The following is a 22,338-nucleotide window of genomic DNA, read 5'->3' as shown; positions in this document are numbered from 1 at the left end:
AGTGGGGATTTGAACCCTGGTCTCCCAGGCCCTTGTCCGGTAGTCTAACCACTACACCACACTGGCTTCCTAGAGTACTTTTGCTATTGTTGTTGTTGTTTAGTCGTTTAGTCGTGTCCGACTCTTCGTGACCCCATGGACCAGAGCACGCCAGGCACCTCTGTCCTCCACTACCTCCCGCAGTTTGGTCAGACTCATGCTGGTAACCTCGAAAACACTATCCATCCATCTCGTCCTCTGTCGCCCCCTTCTCCTTGTGCCCTCCATCTTTCCCAGCATCAGGGTCTTCTCCAGGGAGTCTTCTCTTCTCATGAGGTGGCCAAAGTACTGGAGCCTCAGCTTCACAATCTGTCCTTCCAGTGAGCACTCAGGGCTGATTTCCTTAAGAATGGATGCGTTTGATCTTCTTGCAGTCCATGGGACTCTCAAGAGTCTTCTCCAGCACCATAATTCAAAAGCATCAATTCTTCGGCGATCAGCCTTCTTTATGGTCCAGCTCTCACTTCCATACATCACTACTGGGAAAACCATGGCTTTAACTATACGGACCTTTGTTGGCAAGGTGATGTCTCTACTTCTCAAGATGCTGTCTAGGCCTGTCATTGCCCTTCTCCCAAGAAGCAGGCGTCTTTTAATTTCGTGGCTGCTGTCACCATCTGCAGTGATCATGGAGCCCAAGAAAGTAAAATCTCTCACTGCCTCCATTTCTTCCCCTTCTATTTGCCAGGAGGTGATGGGACCAGTGGCCATGATCTTCGTTTTTTTGATGTTGAGCTTCAGACCATATTTTGCGCTCTCCTCTTTCACCCTCATCAAAAGGTTCTTTAATTCCTCCTCACTTTCTGCCATCAAGGTTGTGTCATCTGCATATCTGAGGTTGTTGATATTTCTTCCGGCAATCTTAATTCCAGCTTGGGATTCATCCAGCCCAGCCTTTCGCATGATGTATTCTGCATACAAATTAAATAAGCAGGGAGACAAAATGCAGCCTTGTTGTACTCCTTTCCCAATTTTGAACCAATCAGTTGTTCCATATCCAGTTCTAACTGTAGCTTCTTGTCCCACATAGAGATTTCTCAGGAGACAGATGAGGTGATCAGGCACTCCCATTTCTTTAAGAACTTGCCATAGTTTGCTGTGGTTGACACAGTCAAAGGCTTTTGCATAGTCAATGAACCAGAAGTAGATGTCTTTCTGGAACTCTCTAGCTTTCTCCATAATCCAGCGCATGTTTGCAATTTGGTCTCTGGTTCCTCTGCCTCTTCTAAATCCAGCTTGCACTTCTGGGAGTTCTCGATCCACATACTGCTTGAGCCTTCCTTGTAGAATTTTAAGCATAACCTTGCTAGCGTGTGAAATGAGTGCAATTGTGCGGTAGTTGGAGCATTCTTTGGCACTGCCTTTCTTTGGGATTGGGATGTAGACTGATCTTCTCCAATCTTCTGGCCACTGCTGAGTTTTCCAAATTTGCTGGCATATTGAGTGTAGCACCTTAACAGCATCATCTTTTAAAATTTTAAATAGTTCAGCTGGAATACCATCACTTCCACTGGCCTTGTTATTTGCAGTGCTTTCTAAGGCCCATTTGACTTCACTTTCCAGGATGTCTGGCTCAAGGTCAGCAACCACACTACCTGGGGTGTACGAGACATCCATATCCTTCTGGTATAATTCCTCTGTGTATTCTTGCCACCTCTTCTTGATGTCTTCTGCTTCTGTTTTGCTATGGGACAGCTCTATAAATTAAGTAGGTAAATAAATATGGGGAATGCAAAATGTCACTCGGAGAAGGATCTGAAATATTTTCTTGGAAGTGTGGATTTGTTTTATTCTGGATTGTTTTTTGTGTTGTAAACCGCTTTGAGATTTTTTTTAAAAAAATGTAAAATATAAAGCAGTATATAAATGAAATGTAGAAGAAGAGAGGACTCCCACAGTTAGAGCAACTCTAAGGATTGAGAAGAGGCAAGTAAGGACAGACCTTTGCGTATCCCACTTTCTGCACCCAAAAATACACATCGGTGTGTCTTGATGTAACATTGGCTTCAGGGCCTTTGGTGGGGTAGGTAGACCATGGGTAGGCAAACTAAGGCCCAGGGGCTGGATCCGGCCCAATCACCACCTAAATCCGGCCCGCAGATGGTCTGGGAATCAGCGTGTTTTTACATGAGTAGAATGTGTCCTTTTATTTAAAACGCATCTCTGGGTTATTTGTGGGGCATAGGAATTTGTTCATTTTTTCTCTCCCCAAAATATATTCTGCCCCCCCCCCCCAAAGGTCTGAGGGACAGTGGACCGGCCCCCTGCTGAAAAAGTTTGCTGACCCCTGGGATAGACCATCCATCAACCATAGGGGGAAGCCCCGCCTCATAAGAACATGAGATGAACCTGCTCCATCAGGCCAATGGCCCATCGATCCCATATCCTGCTGTTACAGTGGGCACCCAGGTCCCTGCAGGAAGCCCAAAAGCAAGACCTGAGGAGCACAACATCAGGTCATTGGTGATTTTCCCACCCCTTCCGTCTCTCTCACACACACACATTGTGCTTCAAACCCACCTTCACTTTCAGTCAAAAGGTCTCCTAAGAATGTTTTTGTACATGCCTTAAACTTATGGGTAAGCATCTTTTCGTAGTTATTTAGCTGTTTGTAGCCAACCTCAGAAGAACTTGTGGATAGTCTTGCTGAGGCCTTTCTTTCTCCTTCATATGTGCTGCTAGTTGCTGGTTCGAGGTGGCCTTGGGGTATATATATATATCTCGGAAACTAGGAGAAGACCTCTGTGCCCCTTGGGGGGTTGGGTCTTAAACTGTTTCCCAAGTACTTTCTCGAAATAAAAAAATGGAGCTTCTCCATCTAGGCAGCTGCTATCTCAAATGAGCCACCAACCATTCTTGCCACTGTCCTTTCATCAAATAGCGATCTGATGGAGACTGTTGGTCACGCTGCGTATGTCATCCTGCATTAAAGCACTTAGAATGTGTTGGTGTTTGTTTTATTACTGAAAACCTCAGACAAAGATGAATGTGTTGGTTCTTATAAGCTGTGAAGAAGCACAAGGCAGTGGCTGACAGGATAATGATTTTGTAACTCAACAGCTAAGCACATGTAAGTTATGCTGTGCGTCTGCGCAAGTCTATTAAAACTGATTACAAAAATGCAATGGTGTCCAGTTTAAATACGACTTGCACCAGGAATCTGCCACTGTCTGTAAACTTTGTCAGCTGAAAACATAATAAAATGGTTTCTGTGTAAATTTAGAAGCTTGGCTAATAATATTTGGCACCGAAGCAAGCAGGATACTACCAGAGAGCACTTCCATGTCTTTTTTAATTCAACATAATTCTCCATAAAAACATACAGAAGCTAGGGGAACAAGAATCTTGAGCCAGAAAGCGACAGAAATAGGGAGAATGCATTGCACAGAGCTGCGGGAATCAAATCAAGCACATCAGCACGATCGGATTTCTTTCTTTTTTTATATAAAAAAAAGAATGATAAAAAAAATTGCGAGAGGAAAGAGGGCAAGGGAAGAAACAAAGCAGCGAAATTGCTTCAAACTACCAACCGGGATCCAGGGATGTATTTGCTGTCCACCAAAACATTTGCTTCCCCGCAGTTGCTCATGCGCCTCTTACACTGGTAGCAGCGGCGATACCTTGCGCACTGGTCAAGCAGCAGGAGTTTGTCGCCAGCGCTGTAATGGGAAGGGAACAGAGATTAGCAAAGGCAACGGGCTCCCCGAACGAGAAATGCCAGCCAGCTTCTTGTCCTCAAACCCTGCTGCACCTCATCAGAAATGTTTCCTGTTTATAGAAGGGGTTTTTCAATGGGGGCGCCTACAGAGACCTCCCACCCTGAAATGAAGCCTGAAAGCCAAATGCGGAGGTTGCGCTGTGTGCTTGGTTTGTGGTGTGTGAAGCCTGCAACAGTTGCTCTGGTTTGCAAATGTTCCCGCAAAGGTTAGGTAAGGTAAAGGTACCCCTGGCCATTAGGTCCAGTCGCGGACGACTGGGGTTGCGCGCTCATTTTACTCTCTAGGCCAAAGGAGCCAGCGTTTGTCCACAGACAGCTTCCGGGTCATGTGGCCAGCATGACTAAGCTGCTTCTGGTGAACCAAAGCAGTGCACAGAAACATGGTTTACCTTCCCGCTGGAGTGGTACCTATTTATCTACTTGCACTCTGACATGCTTTCGAACTGCTAGGTGGGCAGGAGCAGGGACCAAGCAACGGGAGCTCACCCCGTAACGGGGATTCAAACCGTCGACCTTCTGATTGACAAGCCCTAGGTTCTGTGGTTTAGACCACAGCACCACCCGCATCCCTCTGCCGCAAAGGTTGGTGATCCCTTATTCTGAGCAAGGACAGAGAATCTGTAGCTCTCAAGATGCTGTTGGACTACATCTCCTCTCTTCCTGCATCGCAGGGGGTTGGACCAGATGATCCCTTCCAACTCTATGATTCTGCAGTCCCTGTGGACTATCTGTGTTGTCTGGGGCTACTGGGAATTACAGCCCAACCACATCTGCAGGGCCACAGGTTCCCCATTCCTAGTTTACAGAACGGAGACTCATCTAACACTTGATCACTTGCTCTAAGTATGCATTCCAGGTTCAGTCGTCAGCATCTGCACCTCACCAATTGTCCTCCCATCATATACCTTGAGAGCTGCTGGCATTCAGCATAGACCAGTGATGGCCAAACTTGGCCCTCCAGCTGTTTTGGGACTACAATTCCCATCATCCCTGACAACTGGTTCTGATAGGTAGGGATGATGGGAATTGTAGTCCCAAAACAGCTGGAAGGCCAAGTTTGGCCATCACTGGCATAGACCATCGTAGGCTAAACAAGCCAACGCCTGTCTCAGTATAAGGCGGCTCAGAATAGCAATGATGCTGTCCTACGATTTTTCACCAGGGTGGCTGAACTGTAGACTCCAATTCCCATCAACATGGTCAGGAATGATGGGAGCTGCAGTCCAACAACATCTGGAGTGCCACAAGCTAGTCACACATTTTAAGTACTGTAAACCACCACTCTGAAGCGTCTTCTGAACCACGTTGGAACATAAATAACAACAATTTTTAATGTATGTGTTTATCTTCATCAGAGGATGCTCACAAGCAAGGCATCAACTTTTCCCCAACTTCTGGGAATGTCAGGGATACGTTGCCTGTGACTTCAGATTGGTTAGTGCTGTGCCAATGGTTTGCTTGTTCCAATCTTAAGCAAAAAAAAACAAACCACCCTTTCAAAGATCTTTCCATTTTGCAAAATTAATGGTTGCTATTATCTATTTGACGCATGACGACACACTTAGTGTGTCAGGACATTGCCACAATGTAATAATAATGATGATGATGATGATGATGATGATGATGATAATCATCATCATCATCATCATCATCATCAGTGTTGCCCCAGCCACTCTGAGTGGCCACAGAAGGGCTGGGGTGGACCTTCTGGAAGTAAAAATGGGATGTTATGCCACCATCTGGGAGTTATCATGTGCTGCTGACACAATGCAGTCATAACATTGACAGGTGGTGAATAAAAATCACATGGGTCAAGACAAGCTTCAGGAAGGCAACAGGCAATTATAATATATTTTTAACCTTTTAATGTATTTTTAATTGTTGGAAGCTGCCCAGAGTGGCTTGGGAAACGCAGCCAGATGGGTGGGGTAGAATTGTTGTTGTTGTTGTTGTTGTTGTTGTTGTTGTTGTTGTTGTTGTTATCAGCTGCAAGTGATGTCACGAGACTTTACAGGAAGGTTGCACGCCCCCATTTCAAACACAGAGCTGCCATTTTCTAGAACATCAGCTCCCCTCCGAAATAAAGTCGTTGGGACTCGATACGTATATTTGCAACTGGGAAAGATGAATGTGAAGGGGAGTAATTTTGCTTGGGCCCTAATCATGTCTAATCACAGCTGACATCCTTCCACATCCTCTTACAACAGGCCAAGACACACAAACAGATTTTCAGTTACAGCAGTGATGTCTACACATTCTTCCACCTAGGCTTCCACCACTGTCCTATCCCCATAGAAAGCAATTTTGATGGGCAGGGACAGGGAGAGATGCTGTGCCATCACCCAGGATTCCCAGTCCTGTGTGATGCAATGGGACTGTCTCTTCTTGGATGAAACTGAGCCTGGTCATTTTGGGAGGGTGACCAATGCCAGGAAGAGGTAGCCTAGCACTAGGGAGATGGTGGGACTCAGCTACTCCCCATTCTGCAGAGTGTGCCATGACGCCACTGCCATTCGGATGGCAGTTTAGCGGCAGCACTCTGGCCCAGCCAAGAGAGAAGCAAGGAAGGGGCTGGCGAGTTTGGCCGTCGGCTGAACTTTACCGTCTAAAGATCTGCTCTTCGTAATCCCGCTGCCTCTTCATCCCAGCACTCTTCTTCCAGTCTTCCTGCACGGCTAAGTTCATCTGGAACATCTTCTCTAGCCGCTCTCCTTTTTCAGCCATCAACCTAGAAAAGGCAGCGTTGGGGGTGGAGGGAGGGGAAGAGTCAGATCCTGGCTCCTTTCAGATCATTGCTCTTTCCCCCCCACTAGAATAAATAGTGCAAAACCAGAAAACTAACAATGCACATTTGCAATGGGTTGCGATAAGGGCACACACAGGCTTCCCCTCCCAAAAACCATTAGGGGTGTAGGCAGAGCCAGATTTAGGTTCGATGAGACCCTAAGCTACTGAAGGTAATGGGGCCCTTTATATATGTCCAGCTGTCCTTTGTCAACAGCAAATTGTCGCTGTTTTTTTGTGTTGAATATATGCTATATGGTAATTTATGGACCTAATAGGTATCGAAAGCCATTTGTACATGTTGCCGTGCGACCAGTCCATGCAGAATGTAGGCACCCTATATATAGGTAAAGGTAAAGGGACCCCTGACAATTAAGTCCCGTCGCGAACGACTCTGGGGTTGCGGCGCTCATCTCGCTTTAGAGGGCTGAGGGAGCCGGCGTTTGTCCGCTTCCGCAGACAGTTTTTCTGGGTCATGTGACCAGCATAACTAAGCCGCTTCTGGCAAACCAGAGCAGCGCACGGAAACACCGTTTACCTTCCCGCCGGAGAGGTACCTATTTATCTACTTGCACTGCATGCTTTCGAACTGGTAGGTTGGCAGGAGCTGGGACCGAACAACGGGAGCTCACCCCGCCGTGGGGATTTGAACCGCAGAGCTTTTGATCGGCAAGCCCAAGCAGCACAGTGGTTTAACCCACAGCGCCACCCGCGTCCCACACCCTATATATAGAAATGAGCAAACCAGTGATATTTTAGGGAGCAGGCTAGCAGGCGGGGCCCATTACCTTAGATAATAGGAGCCTACACAACACAAAACACTGTTGCTGTATGTAGGTTTTATTCTATTTGTATTTTATCTTATATTTTGGAAATGTACATCCAGTTTTGTTTTGTTTTTTTAAAAAAAATGGGGCTGCCAAGAGAGTGGGGGCCTAAGCTATAGCTTGTTTAGCTTATATGTAAATCTGGCACCGTGTAGGAAACTTGCCTTACACCAAGTCAGCTTATTGGTCCATCTAGTTCAATATTATCCAGACCTAGACCATCGTTCTTCAGCTATGGGTCCCTAGATATTGTTGGACTGCAACTTCCATCATCCTCAGGAAGATTAAGCTGAGGAGCAAGAATGGAAGGAGCAAGACTGGGTGGCATTGTAAAGGAATGTAGATTTGGCAGTGATCTCAAGACCTGATCCAGTCCACCCAAATCAAATAAGGCAGGTACAATTAGGAATCTGAGTTTGCAGGATTCCTCCCCCATCCCCAAGCAAAGTACATGATACCTAGGGCTAGCCAAGCTATTGCGGCACCCAGTGCAGAAAATTCCACAAGAACATTACTTGGGGAGCAAAAATGATGATGATTATATATATATATTAATTAAGCAACTTGTTGACATTTCCGGAAACCCAGAAGTCTGCTGCCTGAAAAGAGTCACCTTCCCACTGCCTAATTACAAGAATTTTGCAGCTAAAAAATACCGTATTTTTCGCTCTATAAGACGCACCAGACCGCAAGACGCACCTAGTTTTTGGAGGAGGAAAACAAGGGGGGGGGGGATTCTGAATCTCAGAAGCCAGAACAGCAAGAGGGATCTCTGCGCAGTGAAAGCAGCAATCCCTCTTGCTGTTCAGGCTTCTGGGATAGCTGCGCAGCCTGCATTCGCTCCATAAGACGCACACACATTTCCCCTTACTTTTTAGGAGGGAAAAAGTGAGTCTTATAGAGCAAAAAATATGGTAATGCCTGAGTTTGCATTATTTCTTCCCAACCCCTTTGCCTTTTGTGTTGTGTCTTTTAGACTGTAAGCCCGAGGGCAGAAACTTTCTTATTACTGATTCCTGGGAGCCTTTTTGGGAAGGATAAAAATGCTCTGGATAATCATTACAACAGTAAGACTGTCCCGGTTCTGCATATCTACTGGAAAAACCGTAGCACAACCATTTTCTGTTCTTACTGTTCCTTCGCTCTCTGAAGCATTGCTGCTGCTCTCCGCTGATCAATCAGCTCTCTGATGATGTCTGCCCGCTTGCGTTCCGCAGCCGCCTGCAGCTGGCATTTGGAATATTCCTGGCAGCGCTTCCTTCCTTCGCCCATTCTTTCGTTATTCATGTCGTTCTTCCCAAAGATGACCCCGGCCGAATCAGGCTCGCACTGCGGCAACGGAGCTGGCCTCATCTTTATCTGGGTCCAAATTCGAGAGGGCGAAAAATGAGCCTTACTCTTTCCTCTTACGCCTGCTTCTTTCGTAAGGAAGCGGAAACAGGTCTAGGGGAACTACGGAGCCACGTACACCGTGATCTATACCACATGTGAAGACAGAAAGTGTGGATAAGGCAAACCAAGCCTTATGAGGAATGGTTGAGAGAGTGCAGGATGTTTAGTGTTATGTACTGAGTTGAATAGGATCCAAATTGCAGCAGTCTGATTGGTCCTAGAACAATAGGATCCAGAATGCAGCAGTCTGATTGGTCCTAGAACAATAGGATCCAGAATGCAGCAGTCTGATTGGTCCTAATAATAAAATAATAATAATAATAATAGGGCTTCGGTTCATTCCGTGAGGCTGCAGCACCATATCCACTTATCTTGGAGGAAGCCCCACAGAAATTATCAAGATTCCCTTCTGAATAAACACACCTGGAGGGTTGCGCTGTTAACTGGCATCTCTCATTTTTACCTGCGTGTCCAGCGCTCTCTTATAACACTTTGTTTCTTCCATTTTGTCCTTCAGGTATTTTGTTCTTTGGGCAGCTAACCTAGAAAGATAAAGAGGGGCATGTGTAGCATTCAGCCAACCAAATTTCAGTAGGATTTACTCCTCTCTTTTTTTAAGTTTAAAATAACTTTTATTTGAGATTCAACAATAACAAAAAAAATCCACAATAATACATCAGTTCATTACGATTGACCATTTTTGACAATAGCTGACAAATTACAAAACATCACTTTAAGTTAGTCAAATTTTCATATTTAACTTATATCTCTTTATCTCTTTCTTAACAAATCAGAAAGAAAAAGACCAAAAGAAGAAAGTGAAAAAAGAAGAGAGGAAAGAGAGGAAAAGAAAAAAGAAAAGAAAGAAGAAAATAAACACATTTTACTTCCGATTAGACTCATTGTATTGTTATTTCTATTACTTTTTTCACACACAGTTCCAGATTACTGTACAGGACTTACTCCTGCCCAGTGCTTGGCAATGTAGGAATTTTTTCAGGCCACTTTACAACAGGGTTGACAATTTTCAATTTATTTATTTTTTTAAAATAAAAATATACTTGTTCAGGGTCCAGAGCCCTAAGGCTCTCTGTTTACCTGAAGTGTACAGAGGTGCTGTTCTGACAAATAGGCAATTGAATATTATCCCACTCCTGACACCTGAGACATCGTCAGTCTTCTCTTCTTCGTTCATTAAAATCTTTAGTTTAAATATATGCCCATTAGCTTTTAAAACATGAAAAAGTGCCCTAATTATGCTTGTCTGGCAAAGTACAAACTATACCCAACAGCAATTTTGGAAAGGAAGGAAAGGAAATAAATAGTGATCTTGCCCTGGAAAGCCAATGAGAGTTCTGACTGACTTGATTATACATCTCTATTTTAGCCAGCATATTATGTTTAAACAATTTTGTTTCTATTCCTATTTAGGTAGTCAATTCTTTTGGCCCTTTTTTGGTAAAATGTGAAAATACCCGATATCTCCCTGCAGCTCTTAAAGCCGCCCATAAAGCAGATATGAAAATATCTGATGTCACCTGCAGTTCACCAACCTAGTGCCTTCCAGAGGTTTCAGACTACAACTCCCAGCAGCCTGTTACTGCTCAGGTCAATGCTCAGGTATGATGGGTATTGTAGTCCACTAACATATGGAGGGCACCAGGTTGGGGCAGGCTGCTTCACACCTCGCAGTGGAAAACACCTTGAGAAAGGAACATCTACAGCAATGTTTTCTTGGGTCTCCGGCTGCTTTTGGACTACAACTCCCATCAGCACCAGCTAGCAGGACCAGCGGTCAGGGATGATGGGAACTGCAGTCAAAAAACAGCTGGGTGGAATCTACACACAAATAAAAAAAACACTGTGAAAATGCTTTTAAAAAAAATAAAATTGAAAAACACATTGAATTTTGCATAGCTCACTGTTGCCACCTAGTGTCACATTTGTATATTGCACTTTACAATGCATTTGAAACGTTTCATTTGCAGCTGTGTAGCTTCCCGAGAAAGGTCTGTATAGTTAAAGCTATGGTTTTCCCAGTAGTGATGTATGGAAGTGAGAGCTGGACGATAAAGAAGGCTGATCGCCGAAGAATTTATGCTTTTGAATTATGGAGCTGGAGGAGACTCTTGAGAGTCCCATGGACTGCAAGAAGATCAAACCTATCCATTCTTAAGGAAATCAGCCCCGAGTGCTCCAATACTTTGGCCACCTCATGAGAAGAGAAGACCCTGATGTTGGGAAAGATTGAGGGCACAAGGAGAAGGGGACGACAGAGGACAAGGTGGTTGGAGCGTGTTCTTGAAGCTACCAGCATGAGTTTGACCAAACTGCGGGAGGCAGCGGAAGACTGGAGTGCCTGGCGTGCTCTGGTCCATGGGGTCATGAAGAGTCGGACACGACTAAACGACTAAACAACAACAACAACAACAGCTGAGTCCCTGGAGACCCAAGTTTGGGAAACCCTGGCCTACAGGGACAACTCATCCCAGAAGACTTACTCTTCTGCCAGCTGCACTTGCTCCAGGCGGTCAATGAGGTCCTGATCCTGCCTCAGCTTCAACTCTCTGGCCATCTTGTCGTCCACTTGCTTCCCCAGCTGTTGTGCATACACCTCTTGCTTTTGCTGAATGGTGGCACTGGTTGGCCTCTTCTCAAAGATGTATGATTTCTGTTCAGGAGAGATTCAACCATTGGTTGAGAAGACCTCATCCAATCTTGTGCATTGAAGGAATTCCCAACCATCACAGAAACACGGGAAGCTGCCTTAGACTGAGCCAGGCCATCAGGTCCTTGTAGCTCAGCATTGCCAACACGGACTGGCAGCTGCTCTCTAGTCCTACTGGAGATGCTGGGGACTGAACCCAGGCCCTTCTGCATGCAAAGCATACGCTCTTGCCTCTAGCCACGGCCTGAAATGTCTCTTCCCCATGACAAAATTGCACCTGTTGAAAACCCCCAAAGAGATGAGAACCAGTGCAGTATAGCAGTTAGAGGTTAAACCAGGACCTGGGAGACTAGGGTTCAAATCCCCCGTGCGCCATGATGCACCACTGGGTGGCTTTGGAACAGTCACCATCTTCTGGCCTTGCCTACCTCACAGAGTTGTTGTGAAGAAAGCATGGACTAAGTGTGCCACCTAGAGCTCCTTGGAGGAAAGCTGGGCTATTGATGTAATCAATAAATCAATGACATTAGTGGTAATCCCAGAGTACAGTCCTGGTGTGTGTGGGGAGGGAGAATCTGCTGTTGCTAAGGTTGAGGGATTGGTCATATTCTGAACACTACAGTGATACCTTGGTTCTCAAATGCCTTGGTTCTCAAACGCCAAAAACCTGGAAGTAGGCGTTCCGGTTTTCAAACGTTTTTTGGAAGCCGAACATCCAATGCAGCTGTTGGCTATTGTTTCTGGGGCATCCGCACCAATCAGAAGCTGTGTCTTGGTTTTTGAACATTTCAGAAGTCAAATGGACTTCCAGAATGGATTAAGTTTGGTGCTTTTGTTTTTGCTATTTGTTGCGTTTTTGTTTTTAAGGCTTTTTTGGTTAATTTGTTTTTGTGACTGTGTGGAACCCAGTTCATCCACTGATTGATTGATTGATTGATTGATTGTGTGGCTGTGAAAATGGATAAAAGCCCCCCATCCAAACAATGACTATCATCAGTGCAGGTAAGATTTTTTTTAAAATCATCTACAATACTGTCTTATTTATTTTATAGTACAGTACATTGATTATTGCTTTCATTTTATGGATCAATGGTCTCGTTAGTAAAATTCATGTTAAATTGCTGTTTTAGGGGTCAGGGAGCCAGTGTGGTGTAGTGGTTAAGAGCGGTAGTCTCGTAATCTGGGAAACCGGGTTCGTGTCTCCACTCCTCCACATGCAGCTGCTGGGTGACCTTGGGCCAGTCACACTTCTCTGAAGTCTCTCAGCCTCACTCACCTCACAGAGTGTTTGTTGTGGGGGAGGAAGGGAAAGGAGAATGTTAGCCGCTTTGAGACTCCTTCGGGTAGTGATAAAGCGAGATATCAAATCCAAACTCTTCTTGTTGTTGTTGTTTTCAATAGTCTAGAATGGATTAATCTGTTTTGCATGACTTTCTATGGGAAAGCGCACCTTGGCTTTGGAACGCTTTGATTTTGGAACAGACTTCCGGAAAGGGATTAAGTTTGAGAACCAAGGTACCACTGTATTGCGAATGTATTCATGGATTGTTTTCATTTATATTATTGCACCCTGCCCTGGTATTGCCCTGGAATTTGGAGAAAATAAGTACTGAGCTATTTCAGAGCACCTCCCACTTTGACCAGAGATGCCAGGGCAGTTAGACTATCATAGAGGGCATGAACTCACGTAGCTGTCCAAAGCTTTATCATTCTTGTGGTTCCTGGTGGCTTCGGCAACCCCGAGGTTAAAAGCCGCAATTCTCTGGTTCTCTTCTCGATTTGTCATCGCTCGCATCTGTGGTGGAGGAGATTTGCCGGAGGTGCATTCAAAGTGAAAAGGGGAGGGCAGAATAAAAGGGGCTGACAAACCGACAGTTTACAATAATGCTTTGCCTTAAACGTGCAATGCAATCTCTCCCTCTCAGCATCCTTATACAGTGGTATAACTCGCTAGACGAAAGGGTTTTTTGTTTTTTGAGCTGTTTCGCAAGACGATTTCCCCTATGGGCTTCCTTCGCAAGACGGAAACGTCTTGCAAATTTGTTTCCTTTTTCTTAACACCGTTAATACAGTTGCAACTTGACTTCGAGGAGCAACTCATAAAACGCGGTGTGGTAGCCTTTTTTGAGGTTTTTAAAGACTTTGGCGATTTTTGAAGCTTTCCCAAAACTTTCCCGACACCGTGCTTCGCAAGACGAAAAAAATCGCAAGACGACAAAACTCGTGGGACGAATTAATTTCGTCTTGCAAGGCACCACTGTAGATGCATTTGAGGTGAACGGTGGCAGAGCAGGGGGGTTAGTTATTTATTCATTGTTATTTTTATTTGTTAAGTTTGTTAGTTGCTTTCTCATCCCCAAGGCAACCCAAAGCAACTTCCAAAAAAAAAATGGCAAAAAGGTGTGAGAAAGCCCCAACAAACAAGGTTTCGTTCTCTAGAAAGGCAACACACCCAACACTTTCTCTTACTCTCTCAGTCTAATTCTTCCGCTAGATATATTAGCTTTGCACCTGCAGGTAGACTTTAACCCGGGAGATGTTCTCGAACAAGCAACCTCTACACACTGGTAGCAGTGAACATAAGATGCTGCCTTATTCAGAGACCAGGAACAAACAAATATGCCAGTTTCTCATTTTCCCAATGTTAAATTCATTTCTCCACATTTCCACAACAACTGGCAACTTTTAATTTCCATGAAAATTCACCAGCTTCTTAGAGCTGTCTTCTCCTACAGCAAACAGGTGTGCTTGCAGTTTTGACAAATATGCACATTTCTGCAAGCCATTCCCCCTAATACAATGCGTTTTCGTATGCTACTGCCACTAATTTTTGCATTTTCATGCCCAATTTCCGCTTAATACAGGCATTTCTGCATGTGTGAATCCATCCTCAGTAGAACAAGCCTCCCCTTTCTTGTTCAAAAGATCTGCCCTTTTTTTTTCTAATTAGAAGAAGAAGAAAAGGGTGTTGTTTTTATTCTTGTGCCGCCTTACCAGCTGCCTCTGAAAGGCTTCGTGATCCTTTAGGGCCTGATACTGTGCCAATATCCTGTCTTCTTCCTTCTCTTTCTTCCTCTTCTCTTCACCCAAGTACAAAGGGATGCTCCTCTGAGCACGCTGCATGCACAAGTAGCACATTTCCTGGGAATGCATATAGTACAAGCCACAGAGGCATTATTGATTTGAAGGCTTGATTTTGCCGCTTTTAGCTTGCCGACTCCAGTGTTCAGACGAAGTACTTAACCATAATTTGGCATGATGAGAATAAGCCGCAGCAAGCCTTGGGCTCTCACTCTCTCCTTAGCCTCCTCCTCCTCCTCCTCCTCCTCCTCCTCCTCCTCCTCCTCCTCCAGTGTGGCTGTGGAAGAGGCGTTTAGAAGCTTTTGCTTCCGGTTTCCATTAACCATAGTTTAGTGTGTTGATCAAACCAGCAAACTGTGGTCAGCTTTAACTATGAGTCCTTTTAAACAATGAAAACAGGAAGATCGTTTACCTATTCTCTGAAGGGGCTAAATATCCTTAAACCTGTGGTTTTCAACCAGTGTGCCATGGCACCCTGAGGTGCCTTGAATGAGGGTCAGGGTTGCCATGGGCAACACTGGCCTCTGTTCCTCTTTCCTTCCCTCCCTTCCTCTGATGCCCTCTTGTGTCTCTGCCTCCCAAAGGCTTGCACAACTGTTGCAGCAGCAGCAGCCCTGTCTACAAGCTCTCCAGGCAAATGGTGCCTCTGGGGCTGGCCAGGGGATGCTTCCCAGGCCCCTGTGGGGCAGTGTGAAAAGGCACCTCTCTTTGGGGCAGGTGGGGGGGCAGTTCAGAGACCAGAGGTGTCAGCTGTGGCTGCCCAGAGGACTCCCAAGGAGAGAGGAGAGGAGGCTGAGGGAACACTCCATAAGCAAGGATGTCCGAAAAGGGGTGAGGGGCTGCCAGCTCTGCAGGCAAGGGGTGACACAACTGGGCTCCTGAGCCCCACAGGGGTGCCGCAGAAAGAATGCCATTGGTCAAGGGAGCTGTGGACCCAAAAAAGTTGAAAACCTCTGCTTTAAAAACCTAAGGCTGTTCTGTTTGCCTTAGCGTACCAAAGAATCAACACAAGTTAGTCACCAATACATTGTAATAGCACATCAGCTCCAAACTTCCCTCTGACTTGACTTCCTCAGAAATGTAGGCAGAAAAAGAGTTTCAAAAATGAAAATTTATAAAGGCTAGTGGCTTTCAGTAGATAAAACTTGACTTGGCACGACAGCACCTTGTCCATTATGGAGAGTAGGGTGTCTCTGGTGGCAGATTTGAGGGTATCATTAGAGGGCTGCAAATGCTCAATTGTTATATTTCCATCACAGCAAACCACCCAAATAATGAAACAGAAAAGGTCATGGAGGAGTGTTGTTGGGCTATTTCTAGCACTGGAACAGCTATAGGGAAAACTTTACAGCCTGAGAGCTGCATTTTCTTTCTGGGCAGACTTCTAGGGGCCACAAGAGGCCTTCAAAGACAACCCCATGTTTAACGCATTGCAGTGGTCCAGTTCAGTCGTTTTTGCAGCAAAAAGGAAATGTCACAAGAAGTGCATTAGTGTTTGAGTTGCCAAAGGATGCACACAATCATATTCAAAATGTGCACCCTGGGGCAGTCATTTTGGAAATGCAGGGCTAAAACACCTCTCAGACACAACTTTGCGAAATCCACACTTCCCCAGTAGGTACAAAAGCACCAAGGTGGGTTCTTTTGCCTTGCGCATGCTTTGTACGCAAGCGTGCGTACCGCCGCTCATGCCCCCACCAAAGCACCACCAGAGATGTTAGGAACTAGGACAAAACAGGATTGCATCCCCGACATCCCGCCCTCCCAAATCTATCTAGGAAAAACAAGCACAAATTTTGCTCCAGCTCAGAAATTCTTGGTGGTGTTTACACCGGCAAAAGCTATTGTTTGTTCGGCATTTAAACACAGATCTGCTCCTTGCTTGTGTAAAAAGGCTCTTTTCAAGTAGGTGCAATGACTAGAGCATTGCCATAAAGGCAAAAGAAGTGGCATATGTAAGAAGTGTGCATCACAGGGTCCTCAGACTGCAGGCGTGGCTAATCTGTGGGCCTCCATATATATATGTAAGCAATGGGCCAAATGTGGGTCGCAGGCTGCCAGCTGCCGACTTCCATCCCCTACCAAAGGCCATGCCTATTTGGTCCTGCACAGATATAGACAAAAAAGGAGGAAAAGCTACGTATTATACCTGGCCTGCCCTACCATGATCTTGACAAATTGGGGATGGAGTCCGGGGTCTGAGGGCAGGAATTTTGGCGGGGCTGGCTTCTTGCTCTGTCTTCGGGGCTTCGGGAGTGGGCGTTGTTGTCGGTCCTTGCCTGGAGAACACAAAAACATGGCCAGCAGGAGTTTTATGCATGCCAAACATGAGACTGTGTCTCTGGAGAAGGCGAGAGTGTCTGTCCCGACTTCCACCTTGACAGTGGGATCGGAAGTTGGACGAGCTTAACCTGAATGTTGCTCAATCCCTAGCAAACTCTGGAGCCTTGAGTAAGGATTTGGGCTTCCATCACGCTAACACCGCTGCCCTCACCATCCTTAGAGGGATCTGTTAGAATTCCTGCTCCATGATTGCAGTCATAGGATTGTTGTCTATCACATGATGTGGTGTTTTTTGACTCCACAGAGTAGGAAGTGATGGAGACAGGATGTTTGTGTTACTGTGTTCCGTGAAGTGGGACTATTGTCCTTTGTCCTTTCTCTTTGTTGTCTGATGCTAGAGAGAGAGGGAGCCATTTTGCAGTGCTCCGTGTGTGTTTATATGTAAATAAAGTAGATTAGCCAAAATGCTGAGTTGCTGAGGTCTGTTACGCAAGCTGCGAAGACTCTGCAGATCCCTAAGTGTGCCGATGTCTGTTGGCATCGGTCGCTGTGATGTTCAGGCAGAAGAAAGCTTTTGAAGCTCCCTACACTCCTGTAGGACCCTGACAGAGAAACATGCCTGACTGGCATGTTCTCTCCCTCCTGGTCGGTCGTTCGGGAGCTTCAAAAGCTTTCTCCAGCCCGAACATCACAGCGACTGATGCCAAAAGGCATTAGCATGCTTAGGGATCCTGCAGTATTTGCAGTTTGCATAACAGAACTCAGTAGCACAGCATTTTGGCTAATCTACTTTTATTTACATATAATACACTCAGAGCATTCTGACTTAGCTCCTTCCACTTTCTCATTAGACAGCAAAGAGAAAAAGAACAAAGGACAATAGTCCCACTTTCCAGAACACAGTAACACAAAACACTTCCCACACTGTGGAATGAAAACATACACAATCATGTGATAGACAACAATCCCATAACTGCAAACATGGAGCAAGAATCCTAACAGAAACACCAGCATCAGCACTGCCCAGTCCCTTTAAGGGCAGTCTATACCTGAGACCTCCTTCCCCTGAAGAGAAGGGTAGAATCAAAGCAGCAGGCGTGCTGAACGCCATTATCTAAATAAACAGAATGCAAAGAAGGCAAGTTGAAATTCTATCGGCCTCCTCATCTTTGGTGCCGTCTGTTGTGTGCAACATTATAATCAGCTTCCCTTGCGAAGAAGATGCCTCCATGTTAACCCACAAATAATGGAAGAGGTCTCTAGTTTATCTCCTCCGATTTCCCTCAGCCCCGAACAAAGGATCTCTTCCAGTTAAGGACAAAAGTTCTCCTACATCTTTAATTGCTGGCAAATCCATTTTTCAGTGGCTTCGGAGAGCAACTGTTGGCCTCTCACACAACGCCTCAGACGAGCCCTTAAAACATTTTAAAAGCCTTTCAGCGCTGAGGACTTTGACCCTGTCGAAACCAAACAGTGTCTTGTCATCAAGAGGAAGGATAGAATTTGCCCCTGATCGAGAAAGAGGATCCTGAGTCTCTTCAATTATACTTTGTTGTTCAGCTGCACAATAGCTGCTGAACAACAATAGCATATGGGGAGGGAAGGGCAATGGTCAGGAGAAAACCAAAGCAGACTCTTTACATTTAGAGGGTGACCTGCACCCACAGAACATCTTGCACAATAAGGAAGGTTTTTGTGACTTCGTGGAGATGCAAACTCCTTGTCTGAATCAACAATAGCACTAGACTGAATCCCTGCGAACCAAATTAGATAGGAGTGCAAATGGGGCTCCAACCCTGCATTTCTGTATTTTGGAGATTGATGGGGGGGGGGGGGAGAGAGAAGCACTTGTAGGCTGAAATCACTGGGCAGGAGGCAGCTGCTTAACCCTTTCTGCATCTCTCAATTCCCCCCTGCAAATGAAACCCTGGCAGCTTAAACAAAAAGCAACCAAGCTGCAGAATCATAAATGGGCCCAGCAATATAAAAGGGGCGGATTTGCAGGGGAGAATCAGTGGACATTGCAGGGTTTATGAACTCATTCGAGTTCAAACTTTTCCACCAAATCCCAGTTCTGGAGGCAGATTGCTTTGAGCCAACGTTCTGACTCAATTCTATATTAAAATTGCTAGGGATCCCACAGACTCCATTGCCATTCTTCTTTTAAAAAGTATTGCAATATGCATACAGTGGTACCTTGGGTTACATACTCTTCAGGTTACATACGCTTCAGGTTACAGACTCCGCTAACCCAGAAATAGTGCTTCAGGTTAAGAACTTTGCTTCAGGATAAGAACAGAAATTGTGCTCCGGCAGCGCGGTGGCAGCAGGAGGCCCCATTAGCTAAAGTGGTGCTTCAGGTTAAGAACAGTTTCAGGTTAAGAACGGACCTCTGGAATGAATTAAGTACTTAACCCGAGGTACCACTGTATTTGTGCATGGCAGGGAGAGGGCAAGGGCAAAACATTTGACCACACTGTCCATTTGAGCTGGGCCACTATCTCAGACAGAAAACTGAAGAAGAAGAAGAAGAAGAAGAAGAAGAAGAAGAAGAAGAAGAAGAAGAAGAAGAAGAGGAGGAGGAGGAGGAGGAGGAGGAGGAGGAGGAGGAGGAGGAGGAGGAGTTTGGATTTGATATCCCACTTTATCACTACCCGAAGGAGTCTCAAAGCGGCTAACATTCTCCTTTCCCTTCCTTCCCCACAACAGACACTCTGTGAGGTGAGTGGGGCTGAGAGACTTCAGAGAAGTATGACTAGCCCAAGGTCACCCAGCAGCTGCATGTGGAGGAGCAGGGACGCTGGTTCACCAGATTACCGCTCTTAACCACTACACCACACTGGCTCTCAAACACCTCTTGACCCTAAAGATTCTCGTAATTAAAGTGCACAGGGAAATGAGATGGGACAATTCCAGCCACACGTCTCAGCGGGGGAATAAGATGGATGAAAGCATTCACAGGCCACCCTGAATGTTTAAATCTTACAGCAGGCTTTCCCCACCTGTTGCTCTCCAGGTATTTTTGGCTACCACTCCCATCAGTGCCAGCCAGGATGGCCATGGGTCCCTGGAGATGGAACTGTAGTTCAACAGCATCTGGAGGCACACAGCTGTGGCAGTTGTGATACAGGCAGGGATTCAATCAATGGTGTTTCCAAAAAATTTTACACATCACTTGGGAAGACAGGCGAACTAATGCCAGTGTACTGGAAGAAGCAAAGATCACCAGTGTTGAAGCAATGACTCTTCAACATCAACTTTGTTGAACTGGTCATGTTGTGTGGATGCCTGATTATCGTCTTCCAAAGCAACTACAGTGGTACCTCGGGTTAAGAACTTAATTCATTCTGGAGGTCCGTTCTTAACCTGAAACTGTTCTTAACCTGAGGTACCACTTTAGGTAATGGGGCCTCCAGCTGCCACCACACAATTTCTGTTCTCATCCTGAAGTAAAGTTCTTAAGCCGAGGTACTATTTCTGGGTTAGCGGAGTCTGTAACCTGAAGTGTCTGTTCCCCGAGGTACCACTGTCCTCTATTCCGAACTTAACAATGGCAAGCGTAATGCTGGTGGTCAACAAAAGAGGTTCAAAGAGTCTCTCAAGGCAAATCTTTAAAAATGTGGTATAAACACTGACAACTGGGAAAGACTGGCCTGCGAGCGCTCCAATTGGAGAACAGCCTTTACCAAAGGTGTTATGGGCTTTGTAGATGCTCAAACTCAGGACACAAGGGAGAAATGTGCTAGGAGGAAGGCACATTTGGCAAACTCTCACCATGATCAACTTCCACCTGGAAACCTATGTCCCCACTGTGGAAGGTAGTATGGATCCAGAACTGGCCTCCACAGTCACCTAGGATGCACTGTTAAAGCTGTGTTTATGGAAGACAATCTTACTTGGCTACAAGTGATCGCCAAAGAAGAAAGAAGACAGGCGGGGAGGCGGAAGAGCAAGAACTGATGACCTGGACCCATAGGGCCAACATCTCCTAGTTGTTTCCCCAAAGCCTTACTCTCTAAAGCCTGGGGCCCTAGAGAAACGCAACCAATCAGAGCAAGTCACTGGGCTAGATTGACAAGTGGTCTGAGTCCATCCTAAGCAGCTTCTTATCTTCACAGGACCAGAGAGAGAGAAACCTCCCTGCCGCCTTCAGAATCAAGATCTTACCTTTGTGGAGGCAGCTTGGGCTTCAAGTTCTTCTCATACTCTTCGGTCAAACAGATCCCTGAGACTTTGGCTGGAGAAATCAGCTGGCGAGACAGAAGGCGCTTGGGCGAGAGATTTTCTACAGGAAGGAGAGAAGCAGAAGGTTGCGTAAGAATTCCACAGAGTGAACGGAAGCAGCTCGTGAAAAATTAGCTGTGAAAAGTGCACATTCGGGGCGGGGGGGAGATTAAGGGACTGTACCATTCTATTGCAATCATGTGAAAACCCTACTCAACCATGGATGAAAAATGCAAACACGCACACACGTATGACAAGCAAATGTGTGCAGTTTTGCTGTCCCCGCAAATGTCCCATTTAAAAACCAACCAAGTTCTGTAAGCTCTTTGGTTTATCTTGTTTACTGGTAAATAAAATTTGAAGGAGGGGGGGGAAACTAAGGGGGAAATATTTTCTCTATCAACAAGGGAGGAGATTCAGTTGCATAACGACATTTGTTGGAACATCTGTTGGAGCATTTGTTGGAGAGCCAGTGTGGTGTAGTGGTTAAAAGCAGTGGACTCATAATCTGGTGAACTGGGTTCGATTCCCCGCTCCTCTACATGCAGCTGCCGGGTGACATTGGGCTAGTGACACTTCTTTGAAGTCTCTCAGCCCCACTCACCTCACAGAGTGTTTGTTGTGGGGGAGGAAGGGAAAGGAGAATGTTAGCCCCTTTGAGACTCCTTAGGGTAGTGATAAAGCGGGATATCAAATCCAAACTCTCTCTCATCTGGCAAGAAGGGGAGGCGGTGGGACATAGACACATCATTGCCCTTCTGTAGTGACTACTGCTGTAAATTATTTTTATAAGCTGCCTCAAAAACTTTGGTTAGTAGGCGGGGTGTAAATATTCCTGAACAAATAAATAAATAGAGGGGAATGGCGTCGTCTCCCTGCAGCCCCGCAAGATGTCAAAATTTCCAGAGCTTTTTCCATCTCTGCCTGAGGTCATGTCTGAGATATGCTACGCAGCCTGTTTCCAGGACAATTTTGGATGCGTCCTGGTGTGGTGCAGGAGGACGGCTGCTGTAAAGACATATCCTTGCTACCCAGGAAATAAATGAAAATAAAATGGCTTACGAAAGCGAAAGCTCTTGTCCCACCTTTTTTGCTGTTTTCTTTCTCTGCCTGCTCCTTTTCCTTCCTGGTCTTCTCACCTTCTTCGGGGATGGTTCCCATCTCAACCCTACGGTGGCTGTGAGAGTGGAGATGGGGGAAATCAATCAAAACAAATGGCTTTGGGTGCCCTCTTCCACACACCCAAAAGGGGAAGTTGAATTGTGGGGAATTTATCATGGACTTGCAGAGCTGGAAGGGACCCAAGAGACCTTCTAGTCCAA

General features: G+C 45.7%; 1 protein-coding gene across 2 annotated transcripts in view; it reads right to left on the bottom strand.

The window, feature by feature from the left end:
* Positions 1-1,877: 1,877 nt before the first annotated feature.
* The window catches only part of CCDC81 (coiled-coil domain containing 81), a 30,522-nt gene continuing 10,061 nt past the window's right edge, over positions 1,878-22,338 (bottom strand). For both annotated transcript variants that reach the window (XM_028726012.2, XM_077926975.1), the window contains 10 exons: positions 22,102-22,193; positions 20,960-21,077; positions 16,659-16,788; positions 14,423-14,569; positions 13,116-13,223; positions 11,262-11,431; positions 9,224-9,302; positions 8,501-8,727; positions 6,360-6,485; positions 1,878-3,698 (listed from right to left, as the gene is read on the bottom strand). In XM_028726012.2, the coding sequence (XP_028581845.2) occupies positions 3,557-3,698; positions 6,360-6,485; positions 8,501-8,727; positions 9,224-9,302; positions 11,262-11,431; positions 13,116-13,223; positions 14,423-14,569; positions 16,659-16,788; positions 20,960-21,077; positions 22,102-22,193 (1,339 nt within the window). In that variant the 3' untranslated portion in view covers positions 1,878-3,556. The remainder of the gene's footprint in view (positions 3,699-6,359; positions 6,486-8,500; positions 8,728-9,223; positions 9,303-11,261; positions 11,432-13,115; positions 13,224-14,422; positions 14,570-16,658; positions 16,789-20,959; positions 21,078-22,101; positions 22,194-22,338) is intronic.

This window comes from Podarcis muralis, chromosome 4 (genome assembly GCF_964188315.1).
Source record: "Podarcis muralis chromosome 4, rPodMur119.hap1.1, whole genome shotgun sequence".
In the NCBI taxonomy this organism is placed as follows: domain Eukaryota; kingdom Metazoa; phylum Chordata; class Lepidosauria; order Squamata; family Lacertidae; genus Podarcis; species Podarcis muralis.
Note: the sequence above shows the minus strand (reverse complement) of the source record. Positions and strands in the feature narration are given on the sequence as shown.